A 25,467-nucleotide genomic window follows, 5' to 3' on the forward strand; every position below is an offset into this window, starting at 1 on the left:
GAAACCACACAGCACCGAAGCCTTTATTGGCATAAGAAAAAAAAGAAAGAAAAAGGTTACCTATAAGGAGTCAAAAATAATAACAAGGAGTCAAAATACAATTTGCATCACTGAGTCTCTATAATATCCATTCACTGAGTATCTATAATATCTAATAATAAATTTGCAACTAGTGTGCAATGTACAGGATGAAGAAGAAGAGTTGGATTTATATCCCCCCTTTCTCTCCTATAGGAGACTCAAAGGGGCTTACAAACTCCTTTCCTTCCCCCCTCACAACAGACACCCTGTGAGGTAGGTGGGGCTGAGATAGCTCAGAAGAACTGTGACTAGCCCAAGGTCACCCAGCTGGCGTGTGTTGGAGTGCACAGGTTAATCTGAATTGCCCAGATAAACCTCCACAGTTCAGGCGGCAGCAGCAGAGTGGGGAATCAAACCAGGTTCCTCCAGATTAGAGTACACTGGCTCTTAGCCACTACACCACTGCTGCTCCCCTCATCATTTAGGGTACTGTATTGTCGAAGCCTTTCACGGCCGGAATCACTGGAGTGCTGTGTGGTTTCCGGGCTGTATGGCCGTGTTCTAGTAGCATTTTCTCCTGACGTTTCACCTGCATCTGTGGCTGGCACCTTCAGAGGATCTAATGGTAGTAAAGCAAGTGGAGTATATATTCCTGTGGAATGTCTAGGGTTGGAGAAAGAACCATTAGCCTGTTAACAAGTGTAAAGGGTGCAGTTAGCAAGCTTGATTTGCATGTGTTGGGTGGGATCCACCCATTTAGCATGTGAATAACCATGAATATAACTATCTTAGATAGGCCCAAGCACTTAACAAATAAAGAGGGGTTTTTTAAAATTTCATCCTCAGCTGAGTATGTTTCTAGCAGTGGAAAAGAGTGTGTTTCAGGGTTTCCACATAAACCACAGGAACAAAATCACCTATCTTTTACCGTATGATCATACCTTCCATTCAGGAGAGCAGAAGGGATTACACTGAATCTATCCAGAGCAAGTGCTCTCATGAATCTAGGGTTCCATACAGTGGAAAGGTAATTAGCTACACAGCCACGTATGGCCGGAATCCCAGTACTCACGGGTTCTCATACATAGTCTCTGTGGAGATTTTTCTCGCTGCTTTCAACAACAGCAACAAAAGAGATGATTCTTAAAACCAGCAACTTTCAAAGCCAGCCACTAGAGGGAAATGGAGACCCACACAAAGGTGTTCCACTTACATTCCGCGCAGACCTTCCAGGCAAATGTTCTGCTTTTGGCCAGTCATTTCTGACATGTTTTCTTCTCCCCCTTCCCTCCTCGCGCTTTTCCTAGGTTACCAGTGCAGTTGCCTGTCGCAGTTCACAGGCCGGAACTGCAAGTCGGAGATCACGGCCTGCTTTCCGAACCCTTGCCGCAACGGAGGGTCGTGCGATCCCATCGGCGGCGCCTTCATCTGCAGTTGCAAGAGCGGGTTGACAGGAGTGACGTAAGTCAGCGTGCGCCGCCAGGAGTGCGAAAAGCCCCTCGGCTTCAGAGAGCCGTGGGTTGCAGACATCTGTTCAAGGGCACCGATTGCATTCCACTGAAATATATCACGCCTTCCTCTGGGAAGGTCACTTTGGACTTAGGGATCCAGGACTATTGGTATAAGCCACTGACTCGGTATAAGCTCCACATATTCCTGTCTTCTTAAGAGATAACTTTCATGATGGATGGATGGTTCAGCGGTAGAGCGTCTGCTTGGCATGCCGAAGGCCCCGGGTTCAATCCCCAACGTCTCTAGCTGGAAGAATTGAGTAATAGGTGACATGAAAGGCCACAACCTGAAAGCCTGGAGAATTGCTGCCAAGCAGAATAGATAGACAGTACTGAGCTTGACAAGCCAAGGGTCTTAGTCAGGGTAAGGCAGATTCACACACAGATTTTTTTTTCTGTGTAACATTAATCTGGAAATAGCTTGATCAGTGTATAGACAAGAGACACTTTTCAAAATGTGAGTCATGGCATCCACGGAACGTTTCAAGGGAGAACGTTGCAAGGAAAAAGGGAGGGGGCACGGCATCTTGACATGGTCCACTCACCCTAGCAGAGGAGGGGAGAGAGGGGTGGCATGAATTTTCTTGTCATTTTCCAGTAGCGCAGCTAATTGGTGGGAGGAGTGAGGATCAAACAAAGGGATTTTGGTGTTGTCCGTTATATGTTGAGCTCTCTTATCCACCTCTCTTTTCCCTTCCAGATGTGAAGAAGACATTAACGAATGTGAGAGAGAGGAGTGTGAAAATGGTGGCTCTTGCGTCAATGTATTTGGCTCATTTTTGTGTAACTGCACTCCTGGATACGTGGGCCAGCACTGTGGCCTGAGGCCGGTGGTTGTCCCCAACATCCAGGCCGGACATTCTTACGTGGGCAAAGAGGAGCTGATCGGCATTGCCGTGGTTCTTTTCGTCATCTTTGTTCTCGTGGTCCTCTTTGTCGTGTTCCGCAAGAAAGTCTTCCGGAAGAACTATTCCCGTAACAATATCACCTTGGTCCAAGACCCAGCTACTGCCACACTGCTTCACAAAAGCAACGGGATCCAGTTCAAAAACATGAGGAACAGCGGGGACGGGCGGAACATCTATCAAGAGGTGGGGCCACCTCAAGTCCCCGTGAGACCCATGGCCTACACCCCTTGCTTCCAAAGTGACTCCAGAAATAACCTGGACAAGATAGTGGACGGGCTTGGGGTGGAGCACCAGGAGATGACCACGTTTCATCCAGAGTCTCCCCGGATCCTGACCGCAAGGCGGGGAGTTGTGGTGTGCAGTGTGGCCCCCAACCTACCCGCTGTGTCTCCATGCCGCTCTGATTGTGACTCCATCAGGAAGACCTGGGAAAACGGCACTGAAGGTGAGCACTGGAGGCAAAGACAACGTAGCATGGGGGAAGCAGGAGATTTTTCACTTCCTTCTTTCTTTCCACATTTTGTATATATTTGCCACACATCACAGTACCTCTGAATACCACCACAGTGGCTCTTCCATTACATTACTGGTTGATGGGCACTTGCCGAAGTAAATATGTAACCCCCGAAACTCTTACTTTGTTGTTTTCCATAATGAAAATCACTTACAAACACGTTGGGACACGTTACTCACTTGCATAATTGAAGCCACTTGCTTCATATGGGGCCAAATGTCTCCGGGCTGCGGCCATTTAGTCACATGGGGGGGGCAGAAAATTGTCCCACACACCCCTCCTTCTTCCCCCAAGTCCATACATTGACTTCAAGATCTGGTGCAAAAAAAGTTGTTTGGTCATGGTGGGGGAGGGCAGCCAGCCATACTGGAGAGGGGAGGAGGGGCGGAAAACTCAGATTTTGCACCGGACTACATTTTCCCTAGATACGCCTCTGGCCACTTGATTGACAGGTGTCTTGACCTGCGGATTTGATAATTACTCCCCAGCTAAGTAAATTAATGTTCCAGCCAAGTGAAGTGGAAATCAATGGGTGCCTAGCATTGGTAGCTAAAACAGAGATCGGTCGATCCACCCTACCCAGTGTCGTTTCTTGTGCACATGTAGGCAAAGGAGCTGACGACGTGGAAGAAGTTACCTGTTTCTCAGGAAGTAACAAAGGCAGCAATTCTGAAGTTCAGTCCCTCAGCTCTTACCAGTCAGACTCTGGCGATGATAACGGTAAGAGCGCCATTATCGTATGCTTTCCCTCAACCATAAATCTGGACTTAGTTTTCGTCGCTCATGTAGCTGGAAGACTGTGCCGGAGATGACGGATTCACCAGGAGAGTTCATAGCAGAGGCTGACGGAGCAGATCTTTCCCCGCCTTTCATCAAGCAGCCTTCTGTTCATTCTGAAACTCTTCTCTGAGAATCTGATGAGCCTCGTAAGCAAAACGTTAACATAGCACGACATTGCATTGGTGAGGGGCAATTAGGAAAAACCACCCCTTTCTCCTCCTCCGCTTGCATCAGTGGAACAGAAAGATGTAATTTTGCTCAGGTTCCCCCTCATTGCTGCAGCCCACTGTCATAGAATCATGGAGTTGGAAGAGACCCCAAGGGCCATCAAATCCAACCCCCTGCAGTGCAGGAACACATAGTCAAAGCACTCCCGACATATATTCATCCAGCTTCTGTTTAAAACCTCCAAAGAAGGAGACTCAACAACTCTCCAAGGCAGTGAATTCCACTGTCGAGCAGCTCTGACAGTCAGGAATTTCTTCCAGATGTTTAGGTGGAATCTCTTTTCCTGCACCTTGAATCCATTACTCCGTGTCCTAGTGCAGTGATGGCGAACCTATGGCGCGGGTGCCAGAGGTGACACTCAGAGCCCTCTTTGTGGGCACACACAGATTTCATCATGTGGGGGGGAAATTGCCCCACACACACACACACACACATCTAGGCTGGCCTGAGCAGCTGGGCTCAATTATTAGCATTAAACCTAAGACCTGGTTTTGGGGAAGCAGTGTAGGTAACCCTGTTAAGCACTGTTAAACCCCACTGATTTTCATGCAAAGAACAAAAGCACGATCCTTTATCTGGGAGTAAGCTTGGTTGCTGGCAATGGGGCTTGCTTCTGAGTAAACCCTCCTAGGGTCGTGATTCACCCGTTGGAAGAGTTGCACAGTTGCTTCAAAGCAAAGCCAACAGCTACCACCAAGCTTACTCCCGAGTAATGCACGCCTCAAAGCCAACCCTTTTTTCTAAACCGGGGATTACAGGAACCCATGGCTCGCGAGCGCGTCGCGGCTCTTCGCGCTGTTCTCCGCGGCTCCATGGTGGGCGGACCCTCTTAGCCGCCCTGCAAGGAGCAGGCGAGGCGCTCACTAGCCGGCGGCCGGAATATGAGCGGGACCCTCTTAAGCCCAGCCCTGCTCGCTTGCGGGGCGAGGCCTGCCGGCCCGGCTGTCTGGCCGCCCGGAACCCTCTTAGCCGGCCTGCAGGAAACGGGGGCAGGAGCCTCACTTGCCCGGCCGCCGGCCAGGCCTGGTACCGGGACCCTCTTAGCCCGCCCTGCTCGCGCCCGCAGGCGGGCATCCGCAGCGGTCGGCCAGGCCGAACGCGGGACCCTCTTCACCCGCCCTGCAGGGGCAGGCGGGTGCTTCGTCGCCTGGCCGGCCCGGCCGAGCTCGGCGGCCAGACCCATCACGCCCTGCCCTGCAGGCGAGAGGAAGGTGGCCGAGGCGAGCAAGTGGTAGGGGGGCCGAGGAGGTGGGCCAAATGGCTGCTGAGGGAAAAAAAAGGTTCCCGACCCCTGTTCTAAACTAAAACCTCAGTATTCAGGTTAAGTTGCCGTGTTGGCACTTTGTGATAAATAAATGGGTTTTGGGTTGCAGTTGGGGCACCCGGTCTCGAAAAGGTTCACCACCACTGTCCTAGTCTCCGAGGCAACAGAAAACAAGCTTGCGCCCTCTTCCTACGGCACATTTTACCTTGCAAGGCTCTCCCAGTCATAGAAACATAGAAGTGGGTCTCAAGGGTCATATAGTCCAATTCCCTGCACAATGCAGGAAATTTACAACTACCTCCCCCCACCCACCCACCCACCCACACACACACACACACACACACACACACACACTCCCAGTGGTCTCTGCTCTATTCCCACAGGAAGGCAAAAAAACTCCAGTCTGGTCTGCAAACAATTATTTCCTCGCCCTAAAGTGGCAATGAGCTTTACCCTGGTCATGTGAGAACGGGCCATGATTTTCACGTGGGCATTTCAGGATAAATAGTAGAATAGAATAGCTTCAGAATGGAAGGCGGGGAACGATCCATTCCATCTAAATAAATTACTGTTCCAGCCAAGTGAAGTGACAATCCAGTGTGGATTCCATCCAATGGATTTGTCCTTATGTCCTGCCCACAGTACAATGTGGCTATTCCTGGGCCAGATTCTAGCAGGTTGAAGTCAAGTTATTATTGATGAAGTTGAAAAGAACCAAGAGTGTGAAAGACGTTGGATCAGAGGTGGGATCCAGCAGGTTCTCACAGGTTCCCGAGAGTAGGTTACTAATTATTTGTGCGTGCCGAGAGGGGGTTACTAATTGGTGATTTTGCCATGTGATTTTTGCCTTATGCCCCTCCTCTCAACAGTAGCGCGCAGAACTTGAAGCAGTCTAGCAGGAGGTGTGCCGGTGTGCGTGGCAGCCTGCGCCTGAGTGCATTCGTTTCCCACCCAAGGACCGGCGCAGTGGCTGCGTCCTTGCCACAGCCCCGCCCAGGAATGCCCCGCCCCCAGAATGCCCGGCCTTGCCCCCGTCATGCCCCACCCAGCCCCATTGGCGCTACGCCACAGTTTGAATCCCACCACCATGGGAACCTGTTACTAAAATTTTTGGATCCCACCACTGCATCGGATGCCAATGGTTCCTAAGCCTTTTTGTATCAAAAACTATTTTTGGGGGTATGTGTATTCTAACAAAGGGTCACCATGCGGGAGGATGCTTGAAAGGCTTCCAAACTGAAAAAACTTCAAAAGAACATTCTGAAGAAATCCATCTCCAAGGTTGCTTTGTACTTTCTTCCTTTTAATGTTGGGCAGAATCATCTTTGGGTGAGAGATGTGATCCAAAAACAGAAGGAGTGTAAACAGTGATGGCCGCTGTGGAAATGCAATTCTTCCCAGAAAAGGACAGGTTGCCTTAGAAAACAGCATCCCCAAGACCCAGACGGGGACCGTTGCACAGGAGAATCTGGGGGAAAGAGGATATTTAACCTTTCCTTTGCTGCTGAGTCTTTCGTGCTAATGCCTCTCCAGAAATTATTTTCCTCCCAGTTGAGCTAGCTTCTGGTCACCAGCAGAAGGCAGTGAAACTGGTCTGTGTGTGGAGCTAATGCAATGATGTCACATTTTTCTCCTTAACTCCATGTTTCCTGGGATGCATAGGGAAAGAAAGGGAACAGACACATCAAAATGAGTGTTCCAGTGTGGTGTTGGGGTTAAGAGCAAGTGGACTCTAATCTGGAGAACTGGGTTTGATTCCCCACTCCTCCACACGAAGAAGAAGAGGAAGAAGAGTTTGGATTTATATCCCCCCTTTCTCTCCTGCAGGAGACTCAAAGGGGCTTACAATCTCCTTGCCCTTCCCCCCTCACAACAAACACCCTGTGAGGTAGGTGGGGCTGAGAGAGCTCCGAGAAGCTGTGACTAGCCCAAGGTCACCCAGCTGGCGTGTGTGGGAGTGCACGGGCTAATCTGAATTCCCCAGATAAGCCTCCACAGCTCAGGCGGCAGAGCTGGGAATCAAACCCGGTTCCTCCAGATTAGATACACGAGCTCTTAACCTCCTACGCCACCGTTAATCCGGAGAATCTGGTTCAATTCCCCACTCCTCCAAATGCTGGGTGACATTGGGTCAGTCACAGTTTTCTCCGAACTCTCTCAGCCCCACCCACCTCACAAGGAGTCTGTTGTGGAAAGGGAAGGGAGTTTGGAAGCCACCTCGAGCTTCCTTACAGGAGAGAAAGGCAGGGTATAAATCCAAACTGTTCTTCTACATGTTGTTCAGGTCTCAGATCAGTCTACTGGCTCCTCTCCAAGGCAGTAGTTCTCAAACCTTTTGAAGTGGGACCCACTTCTAAACTTACTCAGTGTTTGGTGCTCCGCTTGGCTGCAGACACTGGTGGTACAGGTCCACATAGGTTCTCCTCATCACCACTCCCGGTACTAGTGTCTGCGCAGAGGCATAGCTCCAAGAGGGGGGCGATGCACCCGACGCACCCCTGTGGGGGTGTGGTGTGGGCGTTCTGGGGCGGGACGGGGGCGTGGCAGGGGCGGAGGATGCATCAGTGCACCGGGCGCTACGCCTCTACACAGAGGCATGTAAAACCCCTGGTAATGAACTAGGGTTGCCAATGCCAAATAAGGAATTTCCTGGAGATTTGATGGGTGGAGCCAGGAGGCAGCAGAATTTGGAGAGATGAGGCCACTCAGCAGGGATGGGATGCCCCAGAGGCAGAGGCGTAGCAAGGGGGGAAAGCACCTGGTGCACTGGTGCGTCCTACACCCCCGCCCCAGAACACCCCTGAAACGCCCCCACAGGGGCGCATGCCCGGTGCGTCATGCACTCCCCTGTCCCCTTGGAGCTACGCCTCTGCACAGAGGTCACCATTCATTTCCTCCAGGGCAACTGATCTCTGTAGTGTGAAGGCAGTTGTAATTCTGGGAGAATTCCAGGCGCCACCTGGAGGCTCCTCACCGTAGAATGAAGAGGCCCACAGAGCACAGACCGGTAAGAGGAAGGAAAGTGGTTTCTCTTTCCGTGCTGCTGGGAGGAGAGCGTGCAGTGAAACCACTTTTACAACCGAAAGGCTCATGCACTTATTCCAAGACAATGATAATTTTCAAATCTTTACAATGCAGTGTAGATACAGAAATGCTTCCCCCAATCTTTCTCCAAAACAAATCATTCAAACTTACAAAAGTCTACAATGTTTACAGTGCAAAGAAATCCTTTTAGTTGTTCAAACAAAAAATTCACCACACACATTTGTTAATCATCAGTCATCCACTGTACTGTGGCTTGGGCAATCTTTTTTTGATTATTATTATTTAAACAATAAAACTTAACAACATGCACATTATTTTGCCTCGGGCTCACCACACTCCGGTAGATTTGGTCTCAGAAATCCTTGCATTGTAAAGATTTGAAAACTATAATTGTCTTGGGACAAGTGCATTAGCCTTTTGGGTGTGAAAGTGGATCGACTGCACTTTTATAGTGCACCCACCCCATAATAATATTTTGAATATGCTGGGAGGAGAGAGGTCTAGGGCTCAGGAGTTTGAGCCGCTCTGTCTACTTGCGAGAAAGCCAAAGTCCACTTGTGGCAGTAGTGTGACAATTACTGATCTCAGCAGCCACTGGGAGCAATTATTTCTGAGACACTCTTTGTTTGGCGCTCTCTTCGGGACATGGGTAGTCCGGAGTGGAATGATCTTTTATTTATTTATTTAATTTATTTCTTGGATTTGTATACCGCCCCATCCCCGAAGGGCTCCGGGCGATGTACAGCATAAAATTCATACAGTATCAAATAAAGGAGCAAATCATACAGAACACAGTAAACAAATAACAGCTCCATCCAGTTAATAATCAATAAAACTCACTAAAACTCCATATAAACAGCGGTTAATACAATTAAATAATTAAATAGGAGGCCCATTTATGAGGCTCATGTGTTTTTACTTTACTTTACTTTTACTTTACCTCAAAACAGTCTCACTAGGAAAGGTGGCGGAACTACGGATCAAGGGACCACTAAGAACATAAGAACGAGCCTGCTGGATCAGACCAGAGTCCATCTAGTCCAGCACTCTGCTACTCACAGTGGCCCACCAGGTGCCTTTGGGAGCTCACGGTGGGCCACTGCAAGTAGCAGAGTGCTGGACTAAATGGACTCTGGTCTGATCCAGCAGGCTAGTTGTTATGTGGCATTGGCAACCCTAATCTGACATTGGCAACCCTAATTCATTACCAGGGGTTCTGCAAGTTCCCAGACCAATCCAGGTGCTCAGGAGCAGCAGCAGCAGCAGAAGGCCATTGCTTTCACATCCTGCATATGAGCTCCCAAAGGCACCTGGTGGGCCACTGCGAGTAGCAGAGAGCTGGACTAGATGGACTCTGGTCTGATCCAGCAGGCTCGTTCTTGTGTTCCTCTGCTACACAGCTAGAAAAAGTGCAGCGAGCCAAGCTCTGAAAAGCAGCTTTTTTAAATAAAAAAAAGAAGAAATGAAACCCAATTGTTAAACCAAAGCCATTTGATAAGGGCTTTTTAATTACGACTGCTGTACTTGGTCATTTCCCCCAAGGGCTTTGTCCTGTGGGCAGTAAATAATCAGTAAAAGGCTTCTCTGCTGCAAAAAAAAAGAAGAGAAGGGGAAAAAAAGACTGAAGGCAAAAGACTTTCGCACTATCTCGGATCCTTACGATTGCAGAAAAGATAATGATCCCTGGGAGTATAGCTGCCTGCCTCTGGAGGCCTTTAAGCGAGGATTAATTAGAGATTTGTGTCAGGCAGACAAGATACTGTCCTGGTTAATTGAATCTGCCGGACAATCCCGCCCGAATTTATGAGCTGATATTCATCATGGCATATGAGCTTTGTGAAAGTGCTGCCTTTGAATATATCACCATTTGCTTTTCTGGTGGGGGGGGGGGGGGAATTGTATGGGATTATCTGAAATTGAAATGTCCTTCAAGCTGCATAATTCATTGGGGCTGCCTTCCTTCCCCTCGTTCCTTCCACCCAGCAAATCTGTCTCGGAGAATATTGTATTGGTAACCTCCACAATGTTGTGTGCTATAAATACTAACATGACGCTATCCTTCCTTTTATGTCTGTTTTCCTTCTTCCACAAGCTTCCATAGTGACTGTCATACAGCTTGTCAACAATGTAGTTGACACTATAGAAAACGAAGGTATTTAATCTTTTTGCATTATTTCTCGTCGCGTTGCCGCGTATTGTTGCCCTCCACAAAAGAGCACAGCAGAATCTCATCAGCTCGCACTCGTTAGCCAAATGGTTTACAAAACAAGCAAAGGCGCGGGAGAAGGGAAAAATAATGCCTCATCACTTGCCTGAGCCGCAAAGCAAAACATTTATTTTTCTACGATTTCAGTCCATTCAGATAATTTCATTCCCCTACACACACAGAGACACAGACACACACAGTTACTTTTGTAGCCATTCAGTAGAGAGTAGTCAGGGGCGTACTGCCCACGGGGACATGTGGTGTCACATGTCTCCGGGGGCACACCATCTAGTCACGCGGGGAGGCGCCAGGCATCGGCCGGGTTCTTGTACCCAGCCTTTCCTGCAGCGCTGTGCCTGGTGACTCCCTCCATGCCTGGGCTGCGCTCACCAACTTCAGGCCCATTGGGTACCATGCTGCAGGAGACTGGACTGCCACGTGGTTGGGCATCCCGCAGGACGGTGGTGAGGCAGGTGCTCCAGAGGGTCTGTGCAGGTCAGACGGTGAGGAAAGGGGGCAGGCGCGGGGAAGGGCTGCATGGCAGAGGTGTATCTAGGGGAAACGGAGGTGGGGGTCAGAAAACACAGATTTTGCCCCAGGCTCCATTTTTCCTAGATACGCCCCCGAGAGTAGGTGATCCAGAGGAATTACCTTGTTTATCCAAAAGGAGGACAACCCTGAATGAAGAAGACCACCCCCTGAAAATAGGCTATACACTGAAATATATTTTTTTATCTTACGTAGATCTAACTAGTATGCAGGTTTAAGATAACCGCTTGTATTTCTGGATGGCATTCCTGGGGAATGGGCCGCGAGTAAGTGGTCGGAGGAGGTCCCAACAAAAATGAACTCAGCAAGGCACAACTAACTTGGTGGTGAAACATGCCCTCAAGTGGTTGCCAAATTACAATGGCCCACATAGTGTTTTCAAGGCAAGAGACAAACCGAGGTGGTTTGCCCTGGGCTGTCTCTGCATAGCAACTTGGACTAACTTACCCAATGCAAAATGTCACAGTGGTTAGTAAGTAGTGTACAGAGAAGGAGCTAATCAACAGATGGGTTTGTTGCCCACACATAATCTTAGTAATATGGTTCCTAAAAGAATAACCAATGTATGTATCATAAGCTTTTGTGGACCAGAGTATCCCTCATTATTTATTTTTTATCCTGCCCATCCAACCAAGGAGCTCATATGTTGGTCTCTCTTCCTGCATTTTACCCTCACAGCAATCCAGGCAGGTGGAGTACGACTGAGAGAGTGTGATCATTGCTCTGAGACTAGCTCACAAGCCTTGTGGCATCGTGGGGATTTGATCATGGGTCCATCCCATCCTAGTCTTAACATTCTAACCACCATACCAGCGGCCCTCAACATGGTGCCAACATGTTTTCTGGTGTTGGCCAAGAGTTATTTGAAAGTGCATGGAGTTAGGTGGGGCTTTTGACCATCAGGACTTCTGATTGGCCATTAGATTTCATTGAGATTCTGATTGGCCATAAAGATGTCATTGTCTAGGAAGATTTTTACAGACATTCATTTTGGTTGCAGCTGCTGCCACAAGACAAGAATCTTCATAGCATGACTGAAAGTGTGCTGCAACAGGGTCTGGCTCCACCTCTTGGAAGAGCCATTTTGTGAAAACCATTTTGTGGCTGCATCCACCATCCTGTGTCAGAATTCCAAAAGTGCCTGCAGGCAGCGTGGTGTAGCGGTTAAGAGCAGGTGCATTCTGATCTGGAGAACCAGGCTGGATTCCCCACTCCTCCACCTGAGTGGCTGAGACTTATTTGGCGAACCAGATGTGTTTCCGCACTCCTACGTGGGTCCCCTGGGTGACCTTGGGCTATTCACAGTTCTTCAGAACTCTCTCAGCCCCACCTACCTTACAAGGTGCTGGTTGTGGTGAGAGGAAGGGAAAGGAGCTTGTCAGCCACCTTGAGTCTCCTCACAGGAGAGAAAGGTGGGATGTAAATCCAAACTCTCTTCTTGTTCTTCTCAAAAAGATTAAGAGACCTTGCGCTGCACAAAGTAGGCTGTCCCTCGAGGAGCACACCAGTCACTATTACAGCCACACTGTGAGATAGATCAGCAGGGTTCTCCCTACATGCAGATTGAGAGTGAGGTGGGAAGAGTGAGTGGCTTCCATAAGGCTACCTGCAGCACATTCCTGTGCAGAGTCGCTCCTGCCCAATGACTTGTAGTACCTAGCCAGTCCCAACAGTGGCCACCACGGAACTCACCTGAGCAACTTGCTACCACACAACCTTTGCAAGTCATCCAGACTTTTCCCAGGGGAGGGGGTGGCAGGGAAGTAAAGGAGGGAAAAACTGAGAGCCAATGGAGTGTAGTGGTCCAAATGTCAGATTAGGATCTTGGAGGAAGCTTTTGACTCTCAATGAAAATCTCATTGGTCTCTGAAGGTTCTACTGGTCTCCAGTCTAGCTGTTCTACTGCAGTCCAATATGGCTACTCTCAGAAATTTTCTTGACCACTTGCGAGTTTAGCCCTGTTGGGAAAGTTCCTGAGAGTCGTTTGGGAACAGTTGTGAATTCTGACATCACGTGTCACGTGACATCCAGAACAGCTCCAGAACTTTGCTTGTGCCATTCTTGCTTCGAAGCCAACAGGAGAGGGAATTGGCTTCGGTTTTGTAGGGCGGGCAAACTAGGTGAGGTTGGTGAGGTTCTGCTGTGTCTCGTAAGGATAAACAGTGCTTCGTTGAACATTCACACCTGGAGTATAATAACCACCCCGCGTGGGGTGTGAGCATGAAATTTAGCAAACCTGAAAAAAAATCCCTTCCGTTCGGTCCTTATAACCCCGGCTTGTTTTCTTTTTCATTTTTCGTTTTCATTTTTTGTTTTCGTTTTGGAGTAGTCAGGGCCGGTTCAGACGGTGCTGCCCGAGCGGCAACCACTGGATAGCGTAAGAAAGTATCCTCCTTCTGCTCATCAATTTGCTAGTTTAATTTCCATTGCACATCTGTCACTGCCATGGGAACAGCTGCGTGCCAAGGGTGAACAGGGGGAATGTTATCTGGGCTAAAGGGGGACAGAAATGAGGTGTACGGGACCATTGCGTAAGCTCAGTGTTGTAAGTTTCAGGGTCCCACCAGCACAGTGGAACCATCCAGGACAGGGGTCTGCAACTTGCGGCTCTGGAGCCGCATGTGGCTCTTTCAGCCTTGTACTGCAGCTCCATGTGGCCTGGAAGGAACGGCGCTGGAAGGAACGGTGAGTGGAGGGGCCGAACCCGGGCCAAACCGGAGGCGGCTCCGTGCATGAGGGCGCCACTTATCATGTCCCCTCCACTCACCTCTCCTTCCAGCACTTCTCTGGAGGGCTGGAGGGACACGCCCACGCTGTTCTCCAACCCCTGGAAGTCAGAGGGTAGTGTGGGCGTGTCCCTCCAGAACAGCTGCCATCTCCTCTGCCATCCCCACGGCTGCCTGCTCCGTCGGGAAGAGGGGTTTTTTCTGCCCGGCATCTCCGCCTCCCAGTCCTGGAAGGAAAGGTGAGTGGAGGGGCTGAACCGGAGGCGGCTCCATGAGGAGCTGCCTCTCCGGCTTGGTAGATCTTCGGGGCCATGGAAAATGGCTCTTTGGGTGGTAAAGGTTGCCGACCCCTGATCCAGGAGGTTATTCTGGTATAGCCGCTCAGGACAGCGCAGTAACAGTGAAGCATATTTACAGAGCAATACATCATACAGATGACACACGGCGAGAGAGATTCAGGGTGGTGCAGAATATCACACATACCCAGCTCAAACTCAGGTTTAAATCTCATGTTCTGTATGGCCTCCCCTTGACTCTCTGGCTTAATAAACCTCCCCCCCCCCGCTGATTTCTCATGGGGGGGGAATGGTCAGTAAAGTCAGTATTATTCAGGGTGTTTTTTTTTAGCTTGGTCACTACTTTGTCAGTTTTTTAAAATAAAATGGTCAGTATTTCTTTGTAGCCGTGACTGCAATTTGTGGGGGTGGGTGGGTTGTTTTTGTTTTTGTTACTAAATTTTGAAGGAAACCTGGTGAATTCCCAGTGAGATGACAGGGGTTTTTTTTCCAGTTCAGTTCTTTTTCTCATAAACATAAGGATGAGTGCAGGAATCGACTGGTATAAATCTCAGCAAGATCTGTCAGTGGTAAATCCTTGTGTGTTGGAAGGAACTACAGTCAGCACGGTATAGCGCAGGGGTAGGGAACCTGCGGCTCTCCAGATGTTCAGGAACTACAATTCCCATCAGCCCCTACCAGCATGGCCAATTGGCCATGCTGACAGAGGCTGATGGGAATTGTAGTTCCTGAACATCTGGAGAGCCGCAGGTTCCCTACCCCTGGTATAGCAGTTAAGAGCAGGTGGACTGTAATCCAGAGAGCCAGGTTTGATTCCTCACTCCTCCAGCTGAGCAGCAGAGTCTTATCTGGTGAACCAGATTTGTTTTCCCATTCCAGCTGGGTGACTTTGGGCTAGTCACAGTCCTTTCAGAAGTCTCTCAGCTCCACCTGCTTCTTAAGGAGCAGCAGTGGCGTAGGAGGTTAAGAGCTCGTGTATCTAATCTGGAGGAACCAGGTTTGATTCCCAGCTCTGCCGCCTGAGCTGTGGAGGCTTATCTGGGGAATTCACATTAGCCTGTACACTCCCACACATGCCAGCTGGGTGACCTTGGGCTAGTCACAGCTTTTCGGAGCTCTCTCAGCCCCACCTACCTCACAGGGTGTTTGTTGTGAGGGGGGAAGGGCAAGGAGATTGTAAGCCCCTTTGAGTCTCCTGCAGGAGAGAAAGGGGGGATATAAATCCAAACTCTTCTTCTATTCTTCTTCTTATAAGGAGACGAAGGGAAAAGGAGGTTGTGAGCCCCTTTGAGTCTCCTTACAGGAGAAAAGGGGGGAGCTTTAAATCGAAACTCTCCTTCTTTTGGTAGCCACACTGAAGATTGCCCAGGAACTGAAGATGGCATAGCAACTATTCTACAAAGATAGTGCAGCAAGAGCAGAACTTATCTGGATATTGAAAACAGTTTCAACTGACTTCGCTTTTGAGCCCTCTTGTGAAAATATTGGGGAAACTTTCAAGTTTATGTTTCCAAATGCAGTGCCCTAAGGCACAATATCTATCAACAGGTCCTCTGGCCCCATATTTCAGAAGACAGTTGCTGAAGGATTTTAATGGTACATATTGGAGACCCTGTGCTATGATGAAGCCACCAGCAGGACATCTTACAAAGAATCACAGGTAGCTGTTAAATACTGGTCACCAACCAGAAACATAATTGCGACCAGGCACCTGCAGACTTTGTCTATGGGATCGGCAACAGCTAAAGTGAACTGGACGAAGCTTTGGACTTGGTACAGTTTCCTCAGTCAAAACTGCTAATGCTGATGGGCCAAACCTCAACAAGGTTGTCACCGAACTCATGAATGATCATCTTACTTTGATAAAGAGGCAGCCTGTGGTAGATATTGGCACTTGTAATGTTCGTATAGTCCAGGGGTCTGCAACCTGCGTGTCTCCAGATGTTCATGGACTACAATTCCCATCAGCCCCTGTCAGACATGGGATTTGTAGCCCATGAACATCTGGAGACACGCAGGCTGCAGACCCCTGATATAGTCCATAATCCCATAGGGGGTATGACAGAATTGGAGATGATGCATCAAATTTGATTTTCCTTCTTCATTTTTTTTTCAATGGGTGGCCATCACAATGAGAGGATCTCACAAAAAAAAATTCAAAGTGATCTTGGTATCCCAAATCATTGTTTCCCAAAACATGTTTCTTTTAAGTGGTTATCACTTGAGAGAGCAGCCACAAGATTGACTGAACAGTGGCCAGCTGTTAAGAAGTACTTTTAAGGACTTTGTTCCTAACAGTAACAGTGATCGGGTGAAATCTTCCTCAAAGTATAGGCCCCTTCCGCACACGCAAAATAATGCGTTTTCAAACCACTTTCACAACTGTTTGCAAGTGGATTTTGCTATTCCGCACAGCTAGTTGATTTTGCTATTCCGCACAGCTTCAAAGAGCACTGAAAGCAGTTTGAAAGGGCATTATTCTGCATGTGCAGAATGAGCCATAGAAACATAATTAACCGCTTAAAACATGAGACAATGGCCCTTTCCACACAAATCTCCTAAAACATTTGTAAAATGTTTTCAATTCCAGCCCCCGCCCCCTCAATTCGCAGTCACCCCCTTGAAATTATTCCAGGCCACCATTACGTATTTTTTCCCCTTCTGTGCTGAATCAATGCTTCAGTGCTTCCCAGCCTTGTGCTGCATTCTGTATACTCGATGCTTTGAAGTCCCCCCCCCCCCAATAAAATAACACATAAATGCTTCAAATAAACAGGCCAGGGGGAACTGAGTGAGCTCCGAAAATGGTGCCGAGAAGGAAGTTCAGGGAAGCAGAGAAGTTCAGGGTAGAAACAATGCGGAACTCCGCGGAGGAAACATTTTACTTCTTGCTTCAAAACCTTTTTAAATGAATTGTGCGGAAAAGCCAAATGAAAGCTGAGAGGATGCCTTATTGCACAGGTGCCCACTTATTTACAAAGTCCCCTGGAGCGTTGCAGAAAGAAGAGCCTTCGGCGCATGGGACGCACAGTGAATTAAAAACACTCGTAAGAGCTGTAATGAACCGTGTTTGTCAGAGTTCGGCACTGCTGTGACTTGAAGCCTTCAGTGATGAGCACTGAATACCTGTGAGAGTCCTAATCAGCGAAAGTAGAATCTGTGACGAACTGAAAAAAACTTTCTGAAAAGGAACAGATGCTCTTTTTAACAGGAGCAAAAAAACAACAACCCCACACATTGTTAACAGCCTGCAAACACCTTTTCCTCAGAAATCTTCAATGTTTAGCTCCAGCACAGTGAATTGAAAAAGGAACCCCAGAAAATATAATGGAAATAGCAGCCCCGCCCCCTATGGATATTGCGGAAGAATAATGGAAACTTCTTAGACTCAAAGATGAGCTGCTGGTGAAATATGCCATATACATATATACTGGAATCAGTTCTCTGAAAAGACAAAACCATCTAGAGTTCCCAAACACCCACTGGGTACCAAGCTGGTGAAAGCAGCGTTATCAGTATTACTTGGTAGTGTGGACACAGAAGAAGTTTTTTTCAAACTCTGGAGGCATTTTGAATGATGGAAGGGCCAGCATGTCAGAGAGAACTTTGAATGTCCACCTGCTGGTCAAAGAAACTGATTATAATGTATATGAAAACATGGTATACCACGTTAATATCACATAGGACAGTGGTGGCGAACCTATGGCGCTCCACATGTTCATGGACTACAATTCCCATCAGCCAATTGGCTATGCTGGCAGGGGCTGATGGGAATTGTAGTCCATTTGGAGTGCCATATGTTCGCCACCAGAGACATAGGAGCTGTTACAGATGGCAAGAGCAATTCATAGAATCATAGAGTTGGAAGAGACTCCAAGGGCCATCTAGTCCAACCCCCTGCCATGCAGGAACACACAATTTATTTATTTTATTTATTAGACTTGATAGACCCCTGGAGGGCTCTGTCAAATCAAAGCACTCTGACAGATGGCCATCCAGCCTCTCTTAAAAAACCTCCAAAGAATGAGACTCCACCACACTCCGAGGTAGTGCGTTCCACTGTCGAACAGCCCTCGCTGTCAGGATGCCTTTCCTGATGTTTCGGTGGACTCTCTTTTTCTTCATGTTCATTACAAGCAATGTCGTTCATTACAGCATGCCATGAAGGAGAAGGAACAAAAAGGGAAATTATGAAAGGGAGAAGGCAAAGGAGTGAGGTTTAAAAAGATGGACAGTGAAAAAGAATAGTACATACACGGGAAGGAAGCGAAGCTGAAAAAGCTGAGACAAGAACAGAACGAGAAGCGGATAGTTGCTCAAGCGTTCCTAAGGGATGCAACCGAATGAACAGGACGTGGTGGGATTCAATACTCTTGAGAAATGTAAGAATTTAAGAACAGCAAAAATCCAAAGATAAAAATAAAAATAAAGACAAGTCTTAAAAAAGTCGTGTTGGACCCTGGGGTACCACTGCAAGCAGTGATTTTATAGGCAAGCATCTTTTGTGGGGTAGTTTGCCATTGCTTTCCCCGGTTATTCTTTACCCCCTAGCTATGAGCTAGGTACTCATTTACCGACCAAGAAATGGATGGATGGCTGAATTGGCCGTGAGCCAGCTGCCATGATATCTGACCCACAGGGGGCTTGAACTCCTGACCGTGTGAGTGGCAGTGCAAGCACTTAACCACTACGCCATGCGACTCCTAAGACAAGTCTTACCTTACACTAATTACGTTTTGTTCTCATAATGATGATGGATGATTCCATGGATGATTTTTAAATATGCTTTTTTATCTGCAGCACGCTACTATATTTAGAAGGGGAATTTTTTTTGCTTTAAACTTTTTAATACAATAGTGAGAACATCATCGTGAAAATGTTCTTTTCAACTAAAAGGTTTGCTGAGAAAAATAGTGGAAGCCAGATAATTTTTCTAAAAAGATTTAATGAATTCTCAGTTTTATTTTTAAAACATTCATTTATCAGTAGGCTGAAATTAAATTGCTCAGTAATTTGTCAGTTAATTTGGTCAGGGTTTTAAAAAATATTTTATTCAGTAGAGTCAGTAATTTTGACTATAAGTAGTTCCCACTCTTGATTTCTGCACTGAAGCTGTTCTCATAGGCACAGGAGAAACACAGCCCATTTTTTTGCCAGTTTGGAATTCTAAAATATTTACTTTAATGATTACTTCAGCCTACAAGCCTTGAGCATTGTCACAGTAAATCACTCAAAAAATAAGTAGTTGAAATAACCAACTAGTTACTACGCTGGAGATCTTTTCGATTTCATCGCATGAGCAAAAAAAATTTGGACACAGCCACTGTGACTCCAAAATCCACACCTGCCAAGAGTTTTTTTTAACCTTGACTGATGTTAGCAACCCCTCACTATCACAAAAAAGGAGTAATCCACACATACCTTATATTGCAAAAGGTACCACATTCCAGTAAGCCAGTGGCGTATCTGCCAGAGGGACATGGGGGGGTCAATTGACTAGATCAGATGAGGGGCGCCCGGCGGGCCCGTGGCAGGCTCCCGGCCCAGCTGCTCCTTCAGTTGTTGCCATGGGTACCATTTTCCCGCAGTACGCCTCTGCAGTAAGCAATGCCCCAAAGTTTCTATCTGTCCAGAACATGGATCTGTAACCTGTGGCTCTCCAGATGTTCATGGACTACAATTCCCATCAGCCCCTGCCACATGGCCAATTGGCCATGCTGGCATGGGCTGATGGGATTTGTAGTCCATGAACATCTGTAGAGCCACAGGTTGCAGACCCCTGGTCCAGAAGAACAATCACAAAGTATCAGAATCGGCTTCACATTCAGCCTTTCATTACTAAGGAAGGGCTACTTTCCTGTACTGATGAACAGTTTTAAAAATTGAAATATGGCCAGGGCACCTCAGACAATCCCAAATATAAAAGGCTCCCTTCATGGTGCTATTAAAGCCCAAAATATAGATATACATTTATTCACCTCAAGGCACGCTGCTGATCGCCCCAAACCACATAATACTTTTGCCTTTGGCGTAGACTCGTCATGTTTGCTTTGGGTGGCCCCATTGACCACGTTTCTATTCTGTTCCGTTCAGGTTGTTATACCGTGCCCCTCACCGTGGTATCTGAGCGTACTTGGGCCCAGATTTGTTTGAACCGGCCCTAAAAATGGTAGATTTTTATTTTTTCTGTTTCAAAACTGAACGAGAGAGACAATAAACCGTACAGAAACGTCTAGTTGTTCGCTTTAGAGTTGTATGCATGAGTCAGTTTTGCATGTTTGATTCAGATAATTGGAGTGAGAAAAGGTATATGTTCCTATCAATAGATATCATGCCCTTTTTGCCTATATTTGTCTTAGAAAAAGTAGCCCCTCCTCCCCTTTAATGTTAAAACTACAGTGTTGCTTAATACTTTGGCCCTAATCCATTTTAGAACCCGATACTGCATCGTAAGACATGTGCAGTTTTGACAGGTTAGCCATGTTAGAGTACAACCCGAAGGACCTTTTCCTGGGAGTGTACCCCGCTGAATAACCTGGGTCTTACTTCCAAGTAGCTCTGCTTAGAATTGCTCCCTTAGCCTACTGGAGTCAAATTAATAAAGAGTCGGCTGATCTAGGATTGTCATGAAATTGATTGAAATTAATAAAGAGTCTCCAGACATCTTCCAGGAACCAATTTATCGTGGCACAAGATTTAATGGTTCCGCCTCAGCGAACTCGTTTGGTTTTAAGCTGTCTTGCGACTCTTGGTTACTTTCTGCAGTTTGTCTGTTTAACCCTGTACTGGTTTCAAACTTGAGAATTTCCAGTGTTGCTCTTTTTCGCTTTGTATTTGACAGTGACTGGTATGGATCAAGGACAGAGCTACAACAGAGGTGACTTTTCTGTCTGCTGCGTTGAGTAGGAGAGGGTGATCTGGGGAACCCGCTCGATTTAGTTTTGTTTTTAACATTTTACTAATCTGCTTTGTTTGGTCTCCACTTTGGGGATCAGTCGGTGCCCAGATTATGCATGTTTAAAGCATGTTACTGTGCATATTTTAATTTCCTTTGAGGGAAAAAGACCTTCATTTTTAAAAAATATTTCAGGAATCAGCTGTTTCTTTCTCATACCTTGCGTTATGGGCTGTTTAATTACTTTTCTCCCCAGATCCAGATTGGAGCACGGCAGTGTCAGCATGCTAAGCTGTTATTAATGTGTTTATTTTGTTTAACCGATGAATGGATTTCCACATCCTTCCCCCATGCTTTAAGTTTTTAGCATTTTTTATTTCTTGTATTCATTACTTTCTAACGGCGTTTGCAAACGTGAAATATTTGCGTTATGTCGTGTTGTGTTGTATTGTGGTCATTGTTACATACAGCTGTTTCTACTGACTATGGCCAGAGCATGGGTGGCCAGTGTTGGGGGGGGAAGGGGGAACACAACACTGTGGTGCATGCTAATTATTTGCATATGCAGCTGTGATTGGCTGAGCCCCTATCCCCAGGGATTTGCTTCCTAGCAGGTGCATGCTGTAGACTTCATCTCTGCTAAGAGTTCTGTTTCCCGCCACCAGATTCATTACGTTTGCTTCTTTCCACAGCTTATCACTGGGACACCTCTGACTGGATGCCGAGCGCTCGGTTATCTGACATTGAGGAAGTGCCCAATTACGAGACAACAGACGGCGGTTCGGTGCATCACGGGAGCACGAGAGAACTGGAAACAGATTATTACCTTGGTGGTTATGACATTGACAGCGACTACCCCCCACCACACGAGGAGGAGTTTTTAAACCAGGACCAGCTACCCCCTCCTCTCCCGGAGGACTACCCGGACCACTACGAAGCACTTCCCCCCTCGCAATCCATCTCCATGGCCAGCACACTTAGCCCGGATTGCCGGCGACGGCCGCAGTTCCACCCAAGCCAGTACCTCCCCCCGCATTCGTTTCCCAGCGAAATGGACAATGGCGTGTCTCAGACTGGGAACGAATTTAGTACTTTTGGGGTTGGCCTGGGACCAAATACGGAGAACGTTAGTGCAACCAAGAAGCCCTTGTCCTTACACAATTCCCTGGACGCATCCTCGTCTGACGTTTCGGCGGGCGGTGGCTTTGATGACTCAGAGGTCGCCATGAGCGACTACGAGAGCATCGAAGAGCTCTGCCTGGATCACCATCACGTGCACATTCCCTTTGTGGAGACCCATCACCAGACTCAAGTGTGAAGGAACTGGTTTTGTCGGTGTCGTTACTGTTGTTTGGTCCCATTCATAGCATAACTGTTGAGAACAAATTTTTTTTTGGCTAAGAAAATAGATGTCTCTCAATATATATCTATATATTGGGCCAGGCAGAAATGTAACATAACCCATTTTTAACCCTGTCGAGAAATTGGCACTGTTTGTGCACGTACAAAGAGGCGAAAGGTCTTCCCAGGGAACGGTTCTCTTGTGTCTTAAGTTCAAGTCCTTGGAATGGTCATCTTCCTGTTTTCGTTTTTTTGCAAAGTGGAGAGGTTTCCTAAGGGGATAGCATTCAACAGTGGACCATGCTTTCATTCTCCTAGTTTTGTCCAGTATTGTACTATTAAAAGTGTTACGAGGCGAAAGCACCTGCAGTATTAGGATACACACAACTCTCACCGAGGCATTGCTGCATATGCTACACTTCATCCGTTCCGATGAATGAAAGCAAACCCAGTTGGCAAAGCTGAGTCATTCTCTTAAAAAAAAAAAGCACCTACCGATTTCAATGTTACGAACCTGTAAGCACATTCCTTTCTGTAATGCTCTAGAGAGAACAAACAAACGATACTGACTTCGTTCAAAGGCTTTGACTGCACCTTTGGCGTTGAAAAATGAGAGGGCAGAGATTCCTGTGGGGGAAAGCCCGTGTTAGAATTCCCTACCTTCTCTCCATAGTGCAGAAATTGCAGTGGGCCTATTGCTGCCCTCGTTCGGATAGTTTGGGTCGTGGGATGTTGGCACGGAACCCCACGGCTCTGGTGATTACAAAGTGAAGAGGGGTAGATGAGACAAGGCAGACGGACTGCCAAGCAGCTGTTTAATAGTAGCCAATGGTGTCCTGATGGAATGGGGCAGGCGGGGAAGATGGTGTTTCTTTCATCTCTGATGATCGAGCAGACGTTACTGGGGAACAGGGCTCCCCTATAGCTGAGCAGGAGAGAGGGTTTGGGCAAAACCAGCCTCGTGAAGATGTGCAGAGCTGCCTCCAATCCCCTATTCCTACAGAGTGGTTAAAGGATACAGGAACTTGACATCTTCTGCAAAGCCTGCTGGAGGCTGGCGCGTGGAATTTCAGCGCACATCGGTTGCCCGTTCTTCTGGACCGCTGTCTATCTCCCCTGAGTAGCTGATTCAGCATCCCCGAATCGGTGTTTGTAAAACTCAAAAAACGTCCAGACAGTTTTATTTAATTGGGGCCTCGAGGGGGAGATATAGAATCTCTGGCTTTAGCAGTGTTTTGCATTAATAGCCATGTGCCATTTAAACACCACAGGTGGTAGGTGGGCATATATTCATATGTATGCATACATGTACACACACGTTGCTTTAAAATACTTGAGCAGTATTCTTATTCTATTTATAGGCATCCGAAGAGCTAGATTTGAGTCCAGCGGTGGCTTAGAGATGAATAAGATTTTTTAGGATATATGCTTCTCAAAAGCCAGCTTTCCTTTCATTAGACAGAGTGAGCTTTGACTCTTGGAAGTTTATACCCCGAATATCTTATTAATCTCCGAGGTGCGACTGGACTCCTATGTAGGTCTTCTACTGCCGACTAATATGGCTTCTCTCCATCTAACTGCAAGCTAAGGGTGTCTTATTCAGTAATGCAGAGGGTTTATTTACAGAGAGAGTCATCCTTGCTTCCTAGGGAGCCAGAAGGTGTACTGAATAAGTAAACTGGAGAGTACTCATGGATGACCTACCCCATGCCTTTGACTCATTCTGGTTCTCCATCAACAAAACTTTCAATGAATGTTTCTAGCACATGCCATCCCTTGAATGAGAGATTTCCCTGACTGCCACCCATTTCTGGTTTTGTTAAGCTCATCAATGACCTGGTTCTTTCAACGGAAGAAAACACTGGTTGATAAATTTGCCGACTCAACAACAACAATAACAATAATAATATCAAAACCCACCAATGACCAGGTAACACTTTTAATAGCAAAGGGAGTCTGAAACCTGCGTCATGCACTGATAATGTATAAGAATGCCTTATCCTCACCTCCTGCACTGAGTTTGGATACTTTCAAGGCCTCTCTGTCTTTGGGTTAGAATGCAGAGACATGTTAAAAATGAGTTTTGATCATGCTGCTTGTATGAATATGTTGGAAACGTACTGGCCCACTTTCTCATCCCGTTCAACTCAGTGATGTATTTTCAGTTTCCACATACACCCCCTTTGCCAATACAACAGACCATCTGTTCGTAGTACATCGGTGATTTGTGCATTTCCTCCGTCTCTCAGCACCCCCCACCCCGTGCCCCCCTTCCAATGTTTTCTGCAGGGGTTCAGAAAACAACTATACTTGAATATTGCATCACCCAGTTGTGAAGGAAATGAAGAACAGGTTTACCTTCCAAGATTCTAAACAGTTCTTCCAAATGAGGTGAAGTTGCTGAGCGTAGCACTGCGTTTTTTCAAAGAAGTGGATACTGTAAACAGACTAGATCAGTGGTGGCGAACCTTTGGCACTCCAGATGTTATGGACTACAATTCCCATCAGCCTCTGCCAGCATGCTTCTGGCAGGGGCTGATGGGAGTTGTAGTCCATAACATCTGGAGTGCCAAAGGTTCGCCACCATGGGACTAGATAGTTTATGGGTTAGCCTAACTGAAGGGGAGATCTTCCTTTTCGTCTTTTTTTCTTTTGGAAAGGGAAAGAGATGGGGAATGATGGCTTCAAACACCAATCACCATCAGCCACAGCTTCTCCACAGGCTCACGATATCCATTCGGCTTTCAGTGGATCCAAATATAATTGCATATTTGAAAGTTCTGAACCTTGGTTCAACTGAACCATTTTGTCCCCCGCAAAGTAATCATGAGGTAATTTTTACAGGCTTCCACTTTACAGACAGAATCACTTGTGCTTCCTTGGGCTTATTTTGTTATTATGACGAAGACATATCAGTGATGGCACCCTGGGAGATATTTGGAAACGTAGGGATCCATATGTGTAAGAAAGTGGCTAACTATTGCTATTTTGTACATGTTTCTCTGTTTTCTATTGGTCTTCCACTAACCAGCCCCGAATGCTGCTTAAACCAGGCCACCTAAACAACAGGAGCTTTTCGAAAGAGCCACCTTTGATTTCTTCCCACGTACCCTATGCTGCCCCCCTTCATCCTAGGACTTGTCGCATCTTGGAAGGTCTTCTTGCTACAATCTACCCACTCTT

The 25,467-nt window shown here is 47.2% G+C and overlaps 1 protein-coding gene across 5 annotated transcripts in view; it reads left to right on the top strand.

Annotated features, from left to right (window-relative positions):
* Positions 1-24,732, top strand: part of FAT3 (FAT atypical cadherin 3) — a 484,297-nt gene extending 459,565 nt beyond the window's left edge. For 2 of the 5 annotated variants that reach the window (XM_048492351.1, XM_048492352.1), the window contains 6 exons: positions 1,329-1,482; positions 2,233-2,885; positions 3,561-3,674; positions 10,364-10,423; positions 20,890-20,925; positions 21,636-24,732. In XM_048492351.1, coding sequence (XP_048348308.1) covers positions 1,329-1,482; positions 2,233-2,885; positions 3,561-3,674; positions 10,364-10,423; positions 20,890-20,925; positions 21,636-22,261 — 1,643 coding nt within the window. In that variant the 3' untranslated portion in view covers positions 22,262-24,732. Of the gene's footprint in view, positions 1-1,328; positions 1,483-2,232; positions 2,886-3,560; positions 3,675-10,363; positions 10,424-20,141; positions 20,218-20,889; positions 20,926-21,635 lie in introns of all 5 variants that reach the window. The other 3 variants (XM_048492353.1, XM_048492354.1, XM_048492355.1) reach the window with 2 other exon arrangements.
* Positions 24,733-25,467: the final 735 nt, after the last annotated feature.

The sequence above is a fragment of the Sphaerodactylus townsendi genome, linkage group LG04 (genome assembly GCF_021028975.2).
Source record: "Sphaerodactylus townsendi isolate TG3544 linkage group LG04, MPM_Stown_v2.3, whole genome shotgun sequence".
In the NCBI taxonomy this organism is placed as follows: Eukaryota; Metazoa; Chordata; class Lepidosauria; order Squamata; family Sphaerodactylidae; genus Sphaerodactylus; species Sphaerodactylus townsendi.